This window comes from Chenopodium album, chromosome 18 (assembly GCF_948465745.1).
Source record: "Chenopodium album chromosome 18, dcCheAlbu1.1, whole genome shotgun sequence".
Classification (NCBI taxonomy): Eukaryota; Viridiplantae; Streptophyta; class Magnoliopsida; order Caryophyllales; family Amaranthaceae; genus Chenopodium; species Chenopodium album.
In genome coordinates this window covers 2,238,416-2,257,656 of record NC_137851.1, presented here as the reverse complement: position 1 = coordinate 2,257,656, position 19,241 = coordinate 2,238,416, and the positions used below count along the sequence as shown (strand labels likewise).

General features: G+C 34.1%; 3 protein-coding genes across 3 annotated transcripts; all 3 read right to left on the bottom strand.

The window, feature by feature from the left end:
• Window positions 1-206: 206 nt before the first annotated feature.
• Window positions 207-1,444, bottom strand: LOC145592657 (uncharacterized). Its single transcript, XM_081649166.1, has one exon. The coding sequence runs from the start codon at window positions 1,427-1,429 to the stop codon at window positions 245-247; it is 1,185 nt and encodes a 394-aa protein (XP_081505292.1). The 5' UTR covers window positions 1,430-1,444; the 3' UTR covers window positions 207-244.
• A 12,930-nt stretch (window positions 1,445-14,374) lies between these two features.
• LOC145590686 (uncharacterized) lies at window positions 14,375-15,259 on the bottom strand. The gene is made up of 2 exons (XM_081647094.1): window positions 14,828-15,259; window positions 14,375-14,749 (listed from the first exon to the last, which is right to left on the bottom strand). Exons 1-2 carry the CDS (start codon window positions 15,257-15,259, stop codon window positions 14,375-14,377), a joined length of 807 nt encoding a protein of 268 aa, XP_081503220.1.
• A 705-nt stretch (window positions 15,260-15,964) lies between these two features.
• On the bottom strand, window positions 15,965-17,659 carry LOC145592656 (alcohol acyltransferase 9-like). The gene has a single exon (XM_081649165.1). It carries the CDS (start codon window positions 17,528-17,530, stop codon window positions 16,190-16,192), a length of 1,341 nt encoding a protein of 446 aa, XP_081505291.1. The 5' UTR covers window positions 17,531-17,659; the 3' UTR covers window positions 15,965-16,189.
• Between the last annotated feature and the right edge of the window lie 1,582 nt (window positions 17,660-19,241).

Genomic DNA, 19,241 nt, shown 5'->3' with positions numbered 1-19,241 from the left:
AATTGCAATTCTCAATATAATTAACCAACTTTTTTTGGAAATTAAAATTTTAGTTTTTGGGACATGGTGCAATTCATTTTGCATGTTGATTTTTTCCCCTTCCTTTTTGACCACAATTCTTGAAAAAATCCCACCAAATTCCCAAGTAATTAATTAATTAATGAAGACCTTAATTTATCATGCTTACCTTGTAGAGAGATCAGATGCATGCAAAATGTAACACCAAATTTAATTAATTAATTAATTAAATTTGATGATGTTCATTATCAGAGAAGAACAAGAAAGGATCAGTACCATAATCCCAAAGACTGCTTGTATGATGCATTTGATACTCCTCTAACTCACCACTTAACGGCGTCGGCCATAACGGTGACCCGGGTATTAAGTTAATCAGACCCGGATCCGAATGCCCGATTACTTGCGACCCTAATGATAAACTTGAATCAACTGATCCAACCAACGAACTTATCTCGTCACAAAAACTCTTATGATAATAATCTTGAGTACTATACCCATTATTATTATTATTATTACTTTGTGGATGATATTGCTGTCCTTGTACAAGGATTTGATCCTGTGTTACCCGATCCACTTCATCTTCCTGGACCCGAATCTGTTGATGGGTCGGGTCATGATCTACCTCGTTACTATTAGTAGTTGTTGTACTACTACTAGTATTATTAATCAAATTAATACTATCAGTAGTATTATTATTTTCAACAAGAGGAGGTTGAGAGAAGGGTAGAGATGAAGTAGTAGCGGCCCATTGGACGGGCCCATGAACGATATTCGGACAATACGGGTACTGCAACACTGACGCCGACGAAGAGGTCAACCCGGACCCGGACCCGGCCCCAAACCCGTCATAAGGAAAAGTCGAGAACGTAAACCCGAACCCATTAGCAGGCTTAGGGAGAATAGGCCGGAGAGAGTGGGTGGTTCCGGAAGAAGACGACGAAGATCCACGAGAAGATGAAGAATTGGTGGTGGGTCCCCCGGTAGAAGGAGGAGGAGAAGGTTGTAGATTGAGTTGGGCCCTAGAGCCGTAGAGAATAATAGCAGCGCGGTCGTAAGCACGAGCAGCATCTTCCGCTGTAGCGAAAGTACCCAACCATTTCCGAGTACGTTTACGAGGCTCGCGGATCTCGGCGACCCACTTCCCCCAGCTCCGCTGCCGAACGCCTCGGTAGCGGAACTTGTTGTTATCGGGGCCGCCCTTGCCGCGGCCCCGCTTGTTGGAGGTAGCAGCAGCAGGAGAAGGAGAAGCAGTAGATGGAGAGATGGAAATGTTGTTGAAAGTGGTGGAGGAGGAGGAGGAGGAGGAGGAGGAAGAGGAGTTGTTGCTAGTAGGAGAGTGGAGAGAAGAGGGTTGTTGTGGTTGTTGTTGTTGTTGTTGTTTGATGATCATCTGATGATGTTGTTGTTGCATGGTAAAGTAATTGAGAGTGCCTCGGAGGGTGGAGTGGAGAGGAGAGGTGGGTTTGTTGCAAAGTGGTGAACAAGGGAGGTGGTGAGGAGGGTGAAATTCAGAAGCGTGGATGGGGTGTAAATGGTGGGAATAGGCGGTGAGATACTGTACTCTCTTCTGTTGATGCTTTTTTGATTTTAAATTAAACACAGAGAGATAGATTGTATTTATATTTATATATTGAATTGAATTGAATTGAATTATGTATGAGTCTGTGTGTTTGTATTGAGTATTGACATATTGTAAAGGGTGCATGAAAGAGGAGAGAGAAAGTTATTGCAGTGTCAAGGAAGTAATGGAAACAGGCCTCAGATCAACCTTATTACTCATTGGCTTTGGGGGCTACTTTTCTTTCATTTTAGACTTCTGTTTCCAATGCTTTTTTTTTTTTTTTGGGAATTTTTTTTGCTATAAAATACTTTGTTTTGGTACAAACAATTTACTTGGTGTATCATATTACGAGTAGTAATTATTTTGATTGGTTTTTGGTTAAAATCAGAGATTTTATTTAAGGAAAATGTTGAAACTGTTGTTTATAGGGTTTGGTTAATCTGAATTTGAGTAGTTAATTTGAATCCTAATTGGAAAAGACAGAAATTAAAGTCCGATCCTAGCTAATTTTGAAAGAAACTAAGCTCTCACTACAAATGATAGTGTATTGAACAAAGCCTAAAAAAAATGTCATGTCTTGATATTTAACACGAACCGTCAAGTTTAAGGTAGCTAAGGGCTTTGTAAGATTATGCAAACTAGCTAATAAGTTTGATGTATGTATTTATTTATAGTACTCTATAGTTTTGCATTGCTAATATTAGTGTAATAGAGTATTAGAATAACAGGCGTATATACTTAATAAAAATTAGGTAAACTTGGTAAAAACCACCTTTTATGTTCAACTTTTTTGAAAAAACCACCTTTTATGTTTTTTTTTTTTAAATTAAACCACCTTTTAAGTATCTAAATTTTTAATTGCACCACCCCTATTTCAAATTATGACGAAAAAATTAACTAAAACGTCAAAGGGGCCCACAACTTGTGACTTTCGCTCCTAAATCATGTATTTTTTTCACCTCCAAAAACATTTGACCCTCCCCTTTATATATATGCATGACTAAATTGAGTAAAGCTCTAAAAAACCAAACTTAATTTTGCTACAAAAATTAAATTGTAGTATTTGTTTATTCTCAAAACCTAAATTGAGGTAATTGAAGTGGATGGTTGAGATGGAAGGGAAAGATTTGCTATGGTTGATGATTTGGAAGTGGATGGTTGAGATACAATATGTTAGATTTGAAATAGGGGTGGTGCAATAAAAAATTTAGGTACTTAAAAGGTGGTTTAGTTAAAAAAAAAAAACTTAAAAGGTGGTTTTTTCAAAAAAGTTGGACAAAAAAGGTGGTTTATACCAATTTTACCTAAAAATTACTCTGTACTAGCTTAGTTTGAATGGACTTCATAAGTAATCAAACAACTATATATGGAGTACACTGTACACCTAAGCTTACATCTTGAAGTTATTTGGTGTTTAATACTCCGTAATTGCTTTTTTAGCGTTTGTAATCTACTGTAAATTAAATAAAATAAAATAAAAAATCAACATTATTATCCAATTGCTACGGAGTATAAGATACGAGTAAAAAAAAAAAAAAAAAGAGGTTAACAATTAAATTAAGATTGTTAAAAGAGGGGACAATAATCAAAGTCCAAAGTCAAAACTTTTCTAATGGAATCAAAGATACGGAGAATTTTAATAACCATTCTCTAGTAATGCCATAGTAATTCAAAATATAACTCAAGAAATTAATTGCACACGTTTTGTGGAAGCCAGCATTTCAAAATATATAGACCATTAACCATATTAGTTCTACTCCCTCCATTTTTTAATTAGAAGCCTCCCTCCATTTTTTTATTAGAAGCCTATTTCTTTTTAAAGGGAGTAATTAAGTGTGAAAGACTTTACAAATTGAACTACTGTAAAATTAGAGATCCTTAAAATGAGTTGTTGCTCTTTACCCTAATTTCTCAATGATTAAATATATAAATACTCCGTCCGTCTCATATTGATAGTCTCTTATAGGCAAATTTCACGAGAATTAATAAGCATAAATAAGTACTCCCTCAATCCCATAATATACCTCATGTTTTCTTATTTTGGAGATCCAAAATGTTATTCGTGTTTCTATTTTTGGATAGTATGTAAAGACTATTATACCCTCGCTTTTTTTAACTTTATTCATTGTATTTCCTAATTTACCTTTGAATTTTGCACATGCCTTGTACTTTTTCCACTTTTTCTCTCTAACTTTGTCTGTGATTATACTTTTCACTTTATTAATATACTTTATCCACTTTCTCCTCTTATATTCTTAAATATTGTGAAAAATACAAACAAGAACTATATTATGGGATGGAAGGAGTAGTAATAAAAGTATATTGGAAAGATAAATTTACATTAACTATGCAAAAAAGTAGTGAGAGAAAGTAATAAAAGTACATGGAAAAACAAAATTTACGTAGGAAAGTTAAATTTAGACATATTATTGCGAATTAGAGGGAATTTTGATAAAAATATTAATATAATAATTATTGAAAAAAGCAAATGGAGTGAACATCTTGGTACTTAAATTTAGCTAAAAAAGACTATCAATAACGGACGGAGGGAGCATAAGATTAATCTACTATTGACATTAAAAACCATCAATGTGGAGTACAATACACCTGTAGATTTTGATGCTACAAAAAAGCTAATTAAGGGAGTTTAGGAGTAGAAGGATAATTACTCTAGTTAATTCAACATCTAATTTATGTTTCATTAGGAAAGTACGTTGAAACCTTAACTCTAGACCCAACCTATCCAACCCTTGGATTTAATTCAAAGAAAATTTGGTGCATACACATGAAAGTGAACCTAGCTTTTTTATTATTATTATTATTATTATTATTATTATTATTATTATTATTATTATTATTATTATTATTATTAAGTGAGCCTAGCTAGCAAGTACTCTGCAGTAACTTACTACTAAAAAGGACTTTACCTTTCGATGGCATACATATTAGAAAGTTACCTGTGCAAATGATGTAACCAATTACGTATCCTGTAATAAAAATGAAAAAAATCATAAATGTTCGGGTAAGTAAGAGTTATAGTGGTAGCATCAGGTGCAAGCGTTGTATAGAAAATCTTCCAGCTCGATACAAGTCTTCTTTAGTTCTTTAGAGCGTTAAAGTGTGTAGGAAGATTAGCCGGATATAGTTTAATGGAGAAGCTAGACAAAGGCCTGAATTAATACCACTGGAAATGCAGCAGTACTGCAAACAATAGCAAAGTTGAATTCAGAGAGCAGTGCAGAGAAGAAGACATACATAGGAGCCTAAAATAGCGCACCAATGCAACATCGATTTACAATGGCAGCTATGATTTATTTAGTTTAGTGGTAATGCGAGCATGATCATTATTGGTTATAATGGCTGCAACATCTAGCCATCTGAGTCAAGGGACCACGTACTATTGCAATGGTGGGCTCCAATTAATGGTGCTTCAGAGATCAAAGGGTTGCATGGAACTGCGCTATAATGGATATTGTTCAAGGCTAATTTCTAATTCTGCGCTAGTCGGCACAAAACTTACAAATAATAATTGATTCTTGTATAATGTTTTATCCTATTGTTAATTTGGATAACTCTTTATCATTTTTCCACATATACCGAGTATAAAGAAACACAATATGTATTATGTAGAGTTGTAGACAAGATTTTAATTTCAAGGCACCGTGCATGCATGGATTCTTTATTAATCAATTTTATATACTCCGTACTATATATGTTATGGAGTTTCCGTTATTCCTATATATAGTTCATTGTCTATGTTCAACATTTAAACGTTTGTATTTGATTGAAATATTTGTCGATTATTTATGTATAGACAATTTTGCAGCTTTTTAGGATCATCTTTATTTAGATATATACTTCTATTAGGTCAAAGCAAATTTCTCGTATATATACAAGATACAACTAGGTTTTACATGTGTCCTCACACATTGCATAAATGCATATTACTCATATTTGGCTACATAAGGCTATCTAATTACCGATTAATTAGCGAGTAAATTTAGTATGTAGTATGCCCACTGAGATATCGGAGTTACAATCATATGCTATCATTCCAATGTAAGGTTGAGAGTGAGGAATAACTTGATAAGTGGTTAAAACTCCCCTCCTGGTTCTAAGAGATATTAGGATTGATTCTTATAAAATATCCTTATCCATAGCCATTAGGCTCGATATGATTCTTTGTAGCATGACCTATAGTCCTCTACTCCTCTACCATCACAGCCTCACAGGCCACCACATTCTGGTAGTACGTTAACTGTGCCACCTACAACAATACAAACATGGTACTAATTTATTAATGAATAAATCTTGTGCATTATGTGGAATTAAAACTACCTAGGAATCAAGATCTCATCACTGTACTAATTTAAGGTTAACTTAATCTCATCTTAAATTAATAATACTACTTTCCACTGGATTAGAAACATAAGTACTCTGAACATTAATAACAGTTTTCAAGTGGACTGATTAAAAGCAAATTTATCAAGTGGCATATATACTTGTAGTTTACATCGTACGTGATAAATTTGTCAAGAAGACAGTGAACGGATAATATTACCAGCAATATCATATCATCTATATTTCATCACTTGTCATACCTTATTGTGTGTAAAATGCTTTATTATCAGGCGGCAAAGTCAGAATTTCACGGATTTGGTACGAGGACGAACTATATAGTCTTTTCATTTATCATTTATTTTTGTACTTTCACCGCAACATGTTTTTTTATCTGACATAATTTGACTAGATACACCCACAAACATATAGATCATTTAAATTTACTCCGTATATTAGTAGAATTTATAAAATAATATGATAGTATATATATATATATATAATCTAAAATAATACGAGTAATTAAGATGGACGCTGTGTTTGTCCAAATTCAAATTCGGTTGATATCATTGTTTCTTGTAATGCTCTTGACATACCAAAAACTACATAGTACTCCGTAGTTTGTAGTAGCTAGATTAACTAACAATATGCAGAGAATCTTCTCATATCCCAATCTCCATTAGAGAAAATGACGATTGACAAAACTACGAATAGGTAGCTTAGTTAATTAGAAGCTCAAACTCAAAGGGTTAATTAACTAACACCGCTTAGCTTCCAAGTTCCAACTTGAATTATAATCACAAGAATAATATAAGTAGAACACAAAATAAAATAAACCCAGAATGAAATACTAATAACAAGAGATAGTTGAAATAATAATGCAGTGTAAAATGGATAAATTAAGGTGGTCGAAAAAAGGCATGTGGTAGCCAGGCAGAGCCTCGTAACTCGGAAAGGAGACAAGAGAAAGAGAAGAAGATGAATAATTGAATACCATATTGTTTACACCACACAAATTATAAGCTTTGTTTCAAAGGATAAGGCATCTTTCTTTTATTGCTTCCTAAGCCTAAAATCATAAGCGCGCAGTCGCATTTGACAAATTAAATATCTCAAACCACCAGTAGCCCACCTTTTTCCATTTTTACAATTCTTTTCAATTGAAATAATTTATACATATTCGAGTAATCGAGCATACCGTACTCAACTAATCCAATTTAGTTTTTACTTTTTATTTAATAATTAAATAAAAAATAATTATCAAAATAAAAACAAAATGCTCATGGATATCGTATACCCAGGTATATATAATAGTTATGCTCATGCCGTCATGCGGGCATTCACATATAGTATTTGCTGTATGCATTTATGCAAGGTCGATCTCCAAGTTATTTGTCAACTAATTTGCAAATTGAAGAGGACATTTTATTTCTCTGGATTGGATATGTGCATTATTATTTCTGTTCAGTCCACGAAAGCTACCGATGCTGACGATTTATAGATCAAAGTTAACACACGCTGACCATTTTAAATTCACACAAACGTTAATTCAATACCATTGTGTGTACTGTGTACATACACAACATGCACCAAATGAAACTAATCCTATAACATCAACATAAATCATGTATACCGCATGTGATCAATTTGCGTCAATCATTTTATGGGATCTAGACCACTTCTTTCATTCACTCAACATGTTACATGCAAATACTCTTGTCAACTCAACAAATTTGCGATCCAAGATTTGTATTGACATACGTCAATAATATTAACATTATAAATAGAGAAGATATCATTTATATATATCCCTTCTATATCATCCGCGTTATCAATTAAATCCAAGGTGAAATTGATGCCAAATTACCAATTCAGCTTAATCAACTAACATTTGTAAAATTGTACTCCCTCCGTTTTTATAAAATATATCACTTCCTTATTTAGTAACTTTATACTATATTTCATCATTTCTTTCTCCTACTTCAAACCCCATTTAAATTATTTTATCAGTTCTCTTTCTTCTATAGTCCCCACTTATATAATAAAAATATCACTCTTCCTCACTACTTTCTCTTACATGGTCCCCATCTTACTTTTACAATAATAAATTATTTACCCACTCTAATATAATATTACACTTTTAAAACTCCGCGCATCACCAAGTGATGCAAATAAAAAGAAACGGAGGGAGTACTAGTTAAACTTCCACTTAGGGCCTGTTCTCTTTAGCTTATTTTCAATCAGTTCAGTTCTTAATTTCCTTCTCTCATAAAATATTCAGTTCAGTTCAATTCAATTCCAATAAATTCAATTATGTTCAGTTCAATTAATCAGAACAAACCCCTATATTATACTCTGAGTTTCTGAATTCCTTTTTGGTTCTATGCGACTTGCCACGAAATATAATTGTACTTAGTAGGCGTCACGTGTGTCTCTATTTGTATGGGTTTTGGGTTATTTTATAGTGTTGGAAGCAAGTAGCCCATATCAAACCATCATACATAACTTAGAATATATACATGCTAAACACAGGATTTTGACGATACAAAGGTTTTATTAGGTGAAATAATCACAATTTCACATGGTATAACCAACCATTATTATGGGGATTGAATGGAACAATGCATTTACTATTGTTGAAGAAATTATTCAGGATCAACAAAAAAAAAAAAAAAACAAAATCTTTTGATTCCATAAACTTATAATAATGTATTAATGTGGGAGTTATTTCATATTTTCGTCAAACTACCTTATTTTATAATTTATACTCATATGTAAAGGGTAAGGTAGCTTTATGTCTTTGTGCTTCCTTAACTTCACAATCATATCCCAATAAACTTGTTCAAATTAGAAGCTTTGTTTGATTTGGAGATATTTTCAAGGGGTCTATGGTCTACTTTACCTTTACATATGAGTAAATGCGATATTTCATTTGATATCCTTATTTGTTTTAATTATCAGTATAATTTTTATTAACACGAGTACATTTTAATTTAAATAATAATATAAAATTAAATTAAATTGAAGATGGACTGGGTTTAAGGTTAATGGGCTTTTGGAGTTTATTGTGGGTTCCTTAGTAATTGAGTTTATTGGGCCAAATAAAGTGCATGCAGTCTGCTTATTACTTACTTCGTATTTCATCTTTACAAGCTGGTTCGGCCCATCTAACTAATATGGGCTAACAGGGCCTTCTAAAGTTAGTGATTCCTGTATAATCGATTTGTTTCCTGTTTTTTGGTTGAGAGAGAGAGCGTGTGTTAGTATGTGTTTATAAGGCAAAAGCTAACGAATATATTAAGATGATTGCATTGGAGTAAAAATAACATGCATAACATGAAATTGTGAGCATAATAGGTAATAAAGTGCTAAGAGTGTTTTTTTTTTATATAAATTTTCATTAACGCTAAATATTGCTTTAAAGTTTGAAATGAATTTTAGGAAAACATGCATATGTTTGGCCTTTTGAGTAGAAGACTAGGAGTTGTACAAAGCATGATCATAAATTTACACGAGATTTTCTTCCAAAATTATACGTTATATAAACTCATTAATTAATACAAGTAATATCAACATAAAGAACCATCTAATGAACTAACCACATTATAAGCATTTATCACAAATTCTCACTTGATTTTCTTTGCACTAATACTTTTTTATTCTTTTCCGTACCAATTTTTGTGTGGGTTTATTTAATGGAAAAGCATAGTGGTTGACCCACAATCATAATTTCACGATTGGACATAAACTTATCACTTAATCTATAAAATCTAATTATAAAGATTCAGCAGAGATTTTATTCTTCTCTAGTTGTCTTTATGCACCCAAATATACCAATCCAAACGAAGACTCTGGAAGCAAAATGATTCAATGATCAAAATTTTAAAATATCTTGTGCAATCATATTCTAATGGAAACAATGGATTCTGGCATTTGATCAATATTCCATATGATAATTTTTTCAACTAACTAAACTAATTAACCATTTTTTTTTTTTTTTGGTGCAAAAACTAATTAACCATATTTAAATGGTCTAATTCTATATGATAGTTTGCCTTATGTTTAAGTGGTACTTTACTATTTGACTTAACTTTAAATTATTTTGATTTTGTTTTGGAGGGTGTTTGAGGAAAAATTGATACAAATATATATATATATGATACGTGCACTGATCAATTCAAAGTTTCGAATGTAAGGAGCTATATTTAGTAATCAACATGAAAAATAATAAGAAAAATCAAATTTTTTTATTTCCCGGTGATAAACTACTCAAAGGAATCAATAGAAAAATAAGAAGAAATTTTTTATGAGTGATAAACTACTCAAAGGACAAGGTGTTCATATGTACTTGCAACGAAATATCCATAATTCCCAACATTGATCCTGCTCGAACGACACTAACTTAGTCAGGTGGTGATTTTTCCTTCTTTTTTCACGTCAGATTAATAACAAAAACCTACTTAAACAAAATGAAAATCACTAATTGATTACAACAAAAACCTACTTAAACAAAATGTAGCATTTATTAGGCTTTACCATCGTCTTGGACTTGTGATTGGTGGGCTCGAATCCTGGAATGCTGGATTTACGGCCATTCTAATCTGTTTCTTTGAAAAAAAAAAAAAGTGTCAAATGTTAGGTGTTCAATACTTAATGTTTTCACAAACTTGTACTCCATTCGTCCCTTTTTTATATTTTTATTTGTAAAATTACAGAGGAATTAAGGAATTTGGGATAAAAGAAAGAAAAATAAAACAAAGTACAATGGAAATTACAAGACATTAATTGATGTCTTTGAGTAAAACAAAGATAGAATAGTATTTAATGCTGCATATGTCATCAATCCTTTGAAAAGAAAAAGAACCAATAATATTTTTTGGTGGAAAAAAAGGATCAATCATATTCATCTAAATTGATGCACATGGATACATGGATTCTGAAAATAAGAGTGAGAAAATAGAGAAAGCATTAATTGCAAAACAGAAAAATAGAGATATTTGGTAAAAATTTACTTGTTAAAAAAGGAAAGTAGAAATGTAATTTTGAAATACCCAAAAATGAAAGCAAGAATGTAAAAAAGAGACGGAGGGATTACGTTTTTTGAAGCGTTTGTCGTATTTATGATTATGATGACTTGATTGACTAAGAGTAAGATTAGTGTACTAAGAGGAAAAAACTAATTTGCTTAACTATTTAAGCAAGCAGTCAAGCACGAGGATAACTAATGTTAATATGACTTGACAATTTGACATCAAAGAGTCAAAGACATGTTAGTGCGCTATACATGGACACATATTTTCGAATTTTGTCACAACCTTAGTACGAGCATGATGAGTTAATCCTCTTGCCAATCCTCTTATTTGTAACTAGTAACAAATCGTCATAAAACTATTAGAATGATATGATCTAGCATGGCACAACAAGTAATTTGGGCAGTGATTGAGCCATGTTTTAATGAGATTGACACGTTATAATTTTTTGGAAAATTCTACGTGGCGGCCTCCAACTTTTACAAATTCTATATGGTGTCAAAAAAAAAACACATAATCTTAGTGAACCCAAACTTTTATTAAACTCTATTTAGTGGCCAAATCTCACTTAGAATCGGTTAACCACTCGGTTAGGGTTAGATTATTAACTCTAATCAAGTGAATTACTAACCTACCCCCATTTAAATCATATCCACCTTTTTATTTCAACTGATTATATTAAAACCATTGCAGGCTCTTAAAATCCTCCCCTTTTCTTCAATAAATTAGGGTTCTTTAAAAAAAAAATCTGACTTCCTAAATTTGCAATTGGTTTAATTGGTTTTCGAGCAATTGGTTCAAGGTCCAAATCCACCATTACAAAAACGAAGAGCTTCAATTTCTGATCGCCTTCAATCGCCGACTAGTCCCCTGTTCTTATGCTCAAACGACGACAAACTTGAACGCGCTCAAGCCCGTGCCGCACGCGCTGCCGCCGTTCGCCGTAAACTCGCCTGAGGTGATCTATTTCTGTTATATATCTGAAATTCTAGTGTTTTTGGGTAATTTCTGGTTTCTGCTTGGATTGGTGTAGTTTAATTTTTTTGATTCTATTAAACTGCAATTTGTGAAATTCAATTGCCCTTTTTTGTAATGATTTCTGGGATTTTTATTTTTTTTGCTTGGATTGGTGTAGCTTAATGTACTGGTGAAATTCTCTTTCATATCATGTTACTTTGCTTGATTTTTGAGTAGATTAATTACATGAATTTTATTAAAGATGCTGGATTTCTGTAACTAATTTATTGTTTAGGGGAATTATGTTGGAAGTTAAGGAATTATGCTCACGTCAAGAACTAAAAATTAGATTAAGATAGTTGCCCCCCTGATGATCGAACCTATAATACGATCATTAGAGGTTATATACTCAATAATGACTTGTCAAATGCATTATACTATTGTGATCTTATGGTTGGGAAAAGATTTGAAGCTGATGCAGACACTTTGTCATTGTTTGTTGGCCTCTTGTCTTCTGATAAATTAAGTGACTCAAACAAGAATTTGCTATCGAAGTTTATCAGTTGAATTTCAGTTAAAATGTATGCAAAGATTTTGGACCTTGAATATGTTTTCTGCAGAGAAAATTGAGATGGAGTAGGATGCTCCTAGACAATCTATGAATAACAGACCGCTTTTAGCTCCAATTGGCATGTTTCTTGTGAGCTTTGGTGCAGAGATCACCAAAGAACAATGATATCTTGTTTGTATCCAGATGCTTCACTACTTGGTTTTGTAAATATTTCTGTACTTTAATGTATATATTATGCTCCTGTACTTTGTTGTTAACAATGTAATGCCTTGTGAGGTTCATTTGCCAAAAAAAAAAAAAGAACTAAAAATTAGATTATTTTTCAAGGCTATTAGCTCAACGGGTAGAGCAATGTACAGTAGTGTACATGGTGTGGGTTCAAGCCCCGCATAGCCTACATAACACTCCTAGAGTGATCAAAGTTGATGCTAATATTCCCACCCATGGCATATCTTAGAGTAAAGCAAATGGATTGTATATATAAGTTTAATCAAACATTAGAACCATACTCATTACCTCATAAGCACACTGAAACTTCTTAAACGACTCACTTGCTTGTGGACTACCCATATTTTTATCAGGATGCACTAGCACAAAAAGATAAAAGTGCCAACAAATTTATCCTTTTGTTAGCACGTACATCCATTCTGCATATTGTTGCAACAGAAAGATGCATAAATAACATGAAATATTCGGCAATTTATAAGAGCTCATTGCTCAGCACTTCGGCATGAAAAGTTTACTGATCTTACTGCATAAGGACAGCCATCTTTGGCATTTAATTGCATTAAAGCCATTTAGCTGGAAGGTAGTCACATGTACACAACAGCAGATCTAGCTGGACTATCACTAAAGTGAATGTATATAGAAGTTCAGGAATCAAAGCAACACAAGATTAAAAGTAGATAGCAGCAGTCTGACAAATGCCAATTGATGCATAAAAAAAATGTTTCAGAAAAAAAAGAAAAAAAACATCAAATCTAGTACATAAGTTGACCTTTATTTACTACTAAATAAAAGATACTCATGTTGAAAAAACCAGACCCCAGGCTACATTTTCTCCTTCCCTTTGTTGCTGTTCCTTGGCTTGGACTGAGATGGCTGAGAAACTGGCTCTGGTTGGGAAGAAGATATAGTTAAGCTTCGTGTAACATTAGCAGTGGTTGGCTGGGATGCAGAGGCAGCAGCAGTGGTTGGCTGGGATGCAGAGGCAGCAGCAGTTGTCTTTTGTTTTTTCTCGGTACCGTGTGATGCTTTCTCCTTTGCCGTCATACCACCTTTGCATGTTTGCTTGTTATGGCCATATGATTTACAGAGTGAGCATTTGACGGTTGACCTTTTTTCTTTATCTGGTTCATCATCAACTCTTCTTCTCTGTCTTGATGGTCTTCCTATTCCTCTCCTCATTATAGGAGCTTGAATTGTTGGCTGGTCAATTTCTGGCCAATGCTCAATGTCTGGAATTGAGTTGATGGCATGTGAATAACATTGTTTGTAGGCTGCAACTGAGTACCATGTGCTAACATACTTATGAGGATCATGTCCTGCAGCTAGTATAGCCCTTAATGCATGCCTACAAGGGATGCCTGAAATTTGCCAAGCCCCACATATACAACTTCTATTATTGAGTGACACCGGGAGCATTGACTTACCCTCTCTTATTTCATATTCTCCCTCTTTACTCTGGAATGCCTTGCAAGTTCTAGAAGCATTGATCAACATTTGGATTCTCCTTACAATGGTAGGACATGGATCAGAATCATTCCAATCTTTACATTTCTGTCTTCTACTTGACATCCTTACCATACACATTCTTCGTATGCCGGCAAAAACCACATATAACCAAGCATACAATTCAACATAAGAACCAAGTTATATTTACAAAAATAATTATAAGGATTAAGAAAGACATAAATTTTTACCTTCCAAAAGAGTCAGAACAGGTCTGCATCTGTCCACTCCTAAAGTGGCATTGAAACTCTCCACAAAGTTTGTTTTATTCTCATCTGTGCATATCTTTGGGTCAAACTTGTGTCTTGACCACCTCTCTTGATCTCCTAGATTAGCTAACCATATTAGTGCCAAGTGGTTTGTCTTCTGAATTCTTTCCATAGTCTTTTTAAAGGTGAATGTTGAAGTAGCACTACATGCCAACCAAAATAAGGAGTGCATCAAGGGTCCTGGAAAAGCTGATTTCCAGTTTTTAGCTAAGTGCTTGCAGCAATACCTCCTCCCTACTTTTGGCCATAGCTCAGTTAAAGCAAGATCTATTCCCTACAAGAACACATAATGAAGAAATTAACACTAGTAGAGTATACTTACTGAAATTAAGCCAACATATGAGACACTAACCTTTTGCCTGTCAGATATAATGCACCAATCATCCCCTCTATTTAAGTCTTTTAAGATTTGCTTCAAATGCCAAATGAAAAACTTCCAGTTCTCCCCATCTTCAACTGAAACTATAGCCCATACAAATGAATGTAGCTCATTATTTGCATCTATAGCCACTGCAGATAGCAAAACCCCTCCATAGTTCCCTTTCAAGTGAGCACCATCAACCCCAATCAAACTTCTACAACCTGCACCATGCCCATCTATTGCTCCCTTGAATGATATGAAAATGCTAGAGAAAGTGAGTGACAGTTGGGGATCATTCTTTCTCCATGCACAGTGAGCTGCTGAACCAGGATTAGTTTGCTTAACCATTTCACAGTACCTAGGAAGATGGCCATAAGACTCATCATGCCCACCATTGATCTCCCTAAGAGCAATACTCCTCATTTTATAGAGAGTACTAGTGGCCATCTGCACCCCATACCTGGTCCACAACAAGTCATTCAAAGTTTTCCCAGTTATATCATTGTTTGCCCTTATATCATCAATTAGCTTACTTGCAGCCCATTTCACATTAACTAAAGGATTCCTCTCATCCAAACCCCTACAACTGTGCTCTTGATCTTTTATACTCTTTACAACTGTGCTCTTGATCTTTTATACTCTTTATGGCCCATTTTTTCTTGACTCAATTCTTATATGGCCCTCTCGACCATGACATGCACACCGACTAACACAACACATGACCTTACACGGCCATATCAATGTATAACCATTACTTTTTGTACAATATAAGACAAGTACTTTTGCAACTGAGCCGTTTATGCATTGATGTACATATCACTTGCATGTCTTTAATGCACCGGCACTAAGCACTACCGATTGATTAACCAAACATGCAAAAAGTATCATGACTTTTTCCGATTGTTTTTATATAGTACATAATTTTGACTAGTTGCATCTTTTTCTTTCTGATTTAATTAGGTTGTATGGATTTCAAGGTAAGCATTTCTTTAATTGCCCACAATAGAAAGCTTTGCATTGTTATTTATATCTAAATCTCAAATAAATCATAGATTAATTCCGTCTTCCCCTGGATAATGACAAATTTTCAAGGCAACATGCTCAATTGGCCATTACTTAACCATAATCTCACACTTGGTTAATCAAATACTTAATCATTAGGATTATATTGTAAATTCAACAAGTTAGGTCATCCTACCACAAAAATCTTAAACAAAACCCACACCAAAAGACGGTCAATTACAAACTAAGTCTAATAATTGATCAAAACTTGAGCCTGTGTTATTCGAGTTATGAAATCGATATTAGCAATCTACTCTAATTAAACAAAGATTATTCTCGCAAACTTCTTAATTAGAAGAGAGGTTTTGTTAAGAAATGTTGGTACATGTCAACGGCACTTGTAGGGACAGCTACCATCACCCTGACTGCCTCCCTCTGATTATGAACTGGCAATAACAAACAGTACTTATCACTGCAAATGGGCCCTACATGGGCTGGTTTTCCCAGCCCAAAGTCAACCTTTTCTAGCCCAAGTCTTGACCATTGTGACAATATTAACACCCCCACTGAGTCTGGGCTCGTCCTATTCCCACTCACTAACTCGATCACTTCCCTTACATATGTACCATCCACTCTTTCCTTAGCCCTTTTTATTAAATCCGTTGCATAACCCAACCCCTTCTCGGTTAGGTCCTTAACCGTGGTTTGCGCACACGCGAGCGCAAACCCGTTTCCGTAAAACCCAACGGGTAGACCCGGTTTTAATCGGTTCCGAAAATTGACACTGAAAACAAGCCTAAGTACTTGGGTTGAGGGCATTTGTAATGATTTGGCCCAACATCTCCAAATATGGGCCGAAACAACCTCGAACGACGTGTAATTTGGTGACTCTTTGAGTCGATTAGCTTGTCTTTTGAGTTGGTTGATGTGAAATTTGACAAAGACACTTGAAGTTGGGACCAATTTCTCAGTAGAGAATCTATCCATGAACCCACAACAGTCCTGAACTCGGTTAAACTCGGGATGATGACTCACTGAGTTAAAACGGACACACCCTTTCGTCGTCGTAAACGGGTCAAGCAAGTGCCGATCCCAAACGGGCCTTGGCCCAAAACCCGAAACCCCACGGGTCAACTCAGCGAACAAGTTCATGAACTCAGCGCTCCCAACCCCATCACACAAACAGTGATTAAACCCGAACCCGATTGCAACCGCCCCGTCAGCAAGCCACGTCAGCTGAACAACAAGAGGTGGGGCCCCCTTTAAAACATCATCCACGTTTAACCACAAGAGCTGCCGCCACTCCTCCACGTGGCGTGGTGCCCTCTCAAAATCAACCCTGTTATACCCAGAAACAGCCTCAACAAACACAGCTCCTTGGGCCCGACACACCACCTGAAGAGGCCCGTCTTTCCTCTCTTGAACCCGGCCCGCAAGAGGGTAGTACTGAACCAAGGCCCGGCCCAAAGCGGACTTAATCCGAGAACAGAATTGCCTGCGATCGAGTCCATTAGAAGGATTGTAGACCAGGAGATACTCAATCGTGAACCGTAGAAAAAGCTGAGAATCAAGGGTTGAAAGAGAAAGAATACAATTAGGGGTTGGTTCTGATGGGGTGATAACAATGGCTTCTTTAACTTGAACAAAATTGTTGCTTCCCATTTTTTTTGAAGATGAGAAATTTGTGCACATTTTTTGGAAATAAATGGGAAAACAGTGGAAATATATAAGGAGGGAGTAGGGAGGAGAGAGAAAGAGGTGGGGAAGAGAGAGGGAGTGTGGGTTGTGTGGATATTGTTTAGGTGGAAAATGGTATGGAGTAATAGTGGTGACTGGTGAGTAGTATTGTACGGCGTTACAAATTAGAATCACCATGATTTTCCTCTTTCTAGGACTTAAGCTACCTAGATTGATCTCTATTTCTTTATCTATTTCTATCTTTTGTTTTGTTAAGATATGTTTCATGGGACTTTTTAGGTAAATTTCGGAAAACGACATATACATTAGTAACATTACTTGAGTGACAAATATACTAATGCCGAACTTTGACCAAATCTTAGGTATAAAGTACAAACATTAGTCAGAGTAATCTATGTGAATAATACAAAAGTTAAATTAAGGTACTTATAAAAAAAATGAGGGAGCTTAGCTTACACTATGTAGAATTGTCAAAATTTGAAATGAGAAATGGCGTGAAACTTGTTGGAGACCATAATCAATTCATAATCGATCGAAGGACTTAAACAAAACTATTAAATTGGAAATCAACCTGATATTAACTGACAATTGATTAGATTCCATGATATATGTTTGAACATAGATCTACATCCAATTGATCCAACCCAAAGGTGTCTTGTTTATGAGTAAAAACAAAATGCTTACAAGTTTGACACATGACAAATTTTTTTATGTAAAAAGGAAAAAGTTTGTAATATCTATCTTGAAACATAGATATATTATTTGAGGCTCTATTCTTTTGAGTTGAATTAAAATGAACGGAATGGAAATAAGTACAAAGTATAAAGGAACAAGACCTTTTTTTTTTTTTTTTTTTTTTTTTTTTTTAACCTTTAACTAGGTAAAAAAAAAAATAAAAAAAAAGAAAGGTAAAATTTATCACTACACACAGTGACACAGGTTACATTGTTAATTAATAATTATCGCATCAATTTCCATTACCTAAAAGTAAATTAATAGTACAGACTACTTGTTCTATTCAATTTACTACTGGTAACTTTAACTTACTGTATTTCCAAAGTTTAAATTCATTTTTTTTAAAAAAAAACTATTTGGTAGTCGGTAGCACTATTGTATTTTTGCTTACTTTACCAGCAAGACCTACACGGCTACACTGGCTACGTGCTACAAATGAAAACAAATCAACAATGTCAGTTTACAAAGAAAGTAACTAAAGGTAAATATTCGGATCACATTTTCAAGTTCAATCTAATATTGATCTCACTTTTTACTACAAGTACAGTACAGTAAATCTATTCATGCAAAAAAGTATATTGACAAATTTGCATCAAATTAAAAACTCAAAAGCTAACTACAATTGTTTACTATATCTGCCATACCAATATGCTACAATGTCAGTTTATAATTGGTAACTCTAATACTTTATTTTAAGGAGAGAATTGTTTGGAACTGTGTAAGATTTAGTAGAGATTCTCTTAGCTTAGGTTGTCACTTTAATTAATTAAACTAATAATAATTGAGGGAATTTCAAACCAAAAAATCAGAGACATTAACAGCTTGTCTCTTGCTTTATGTGAATCATGTCTGTCTATGTTAGCGGTTTATGATAGCTAGCTAGCTACTTATATGTAACACATGGAGTATTATATTCCGTTCTTTATAATAGAAATAATTTGACTTTTATCCTCTGTATTTTAAATTCATT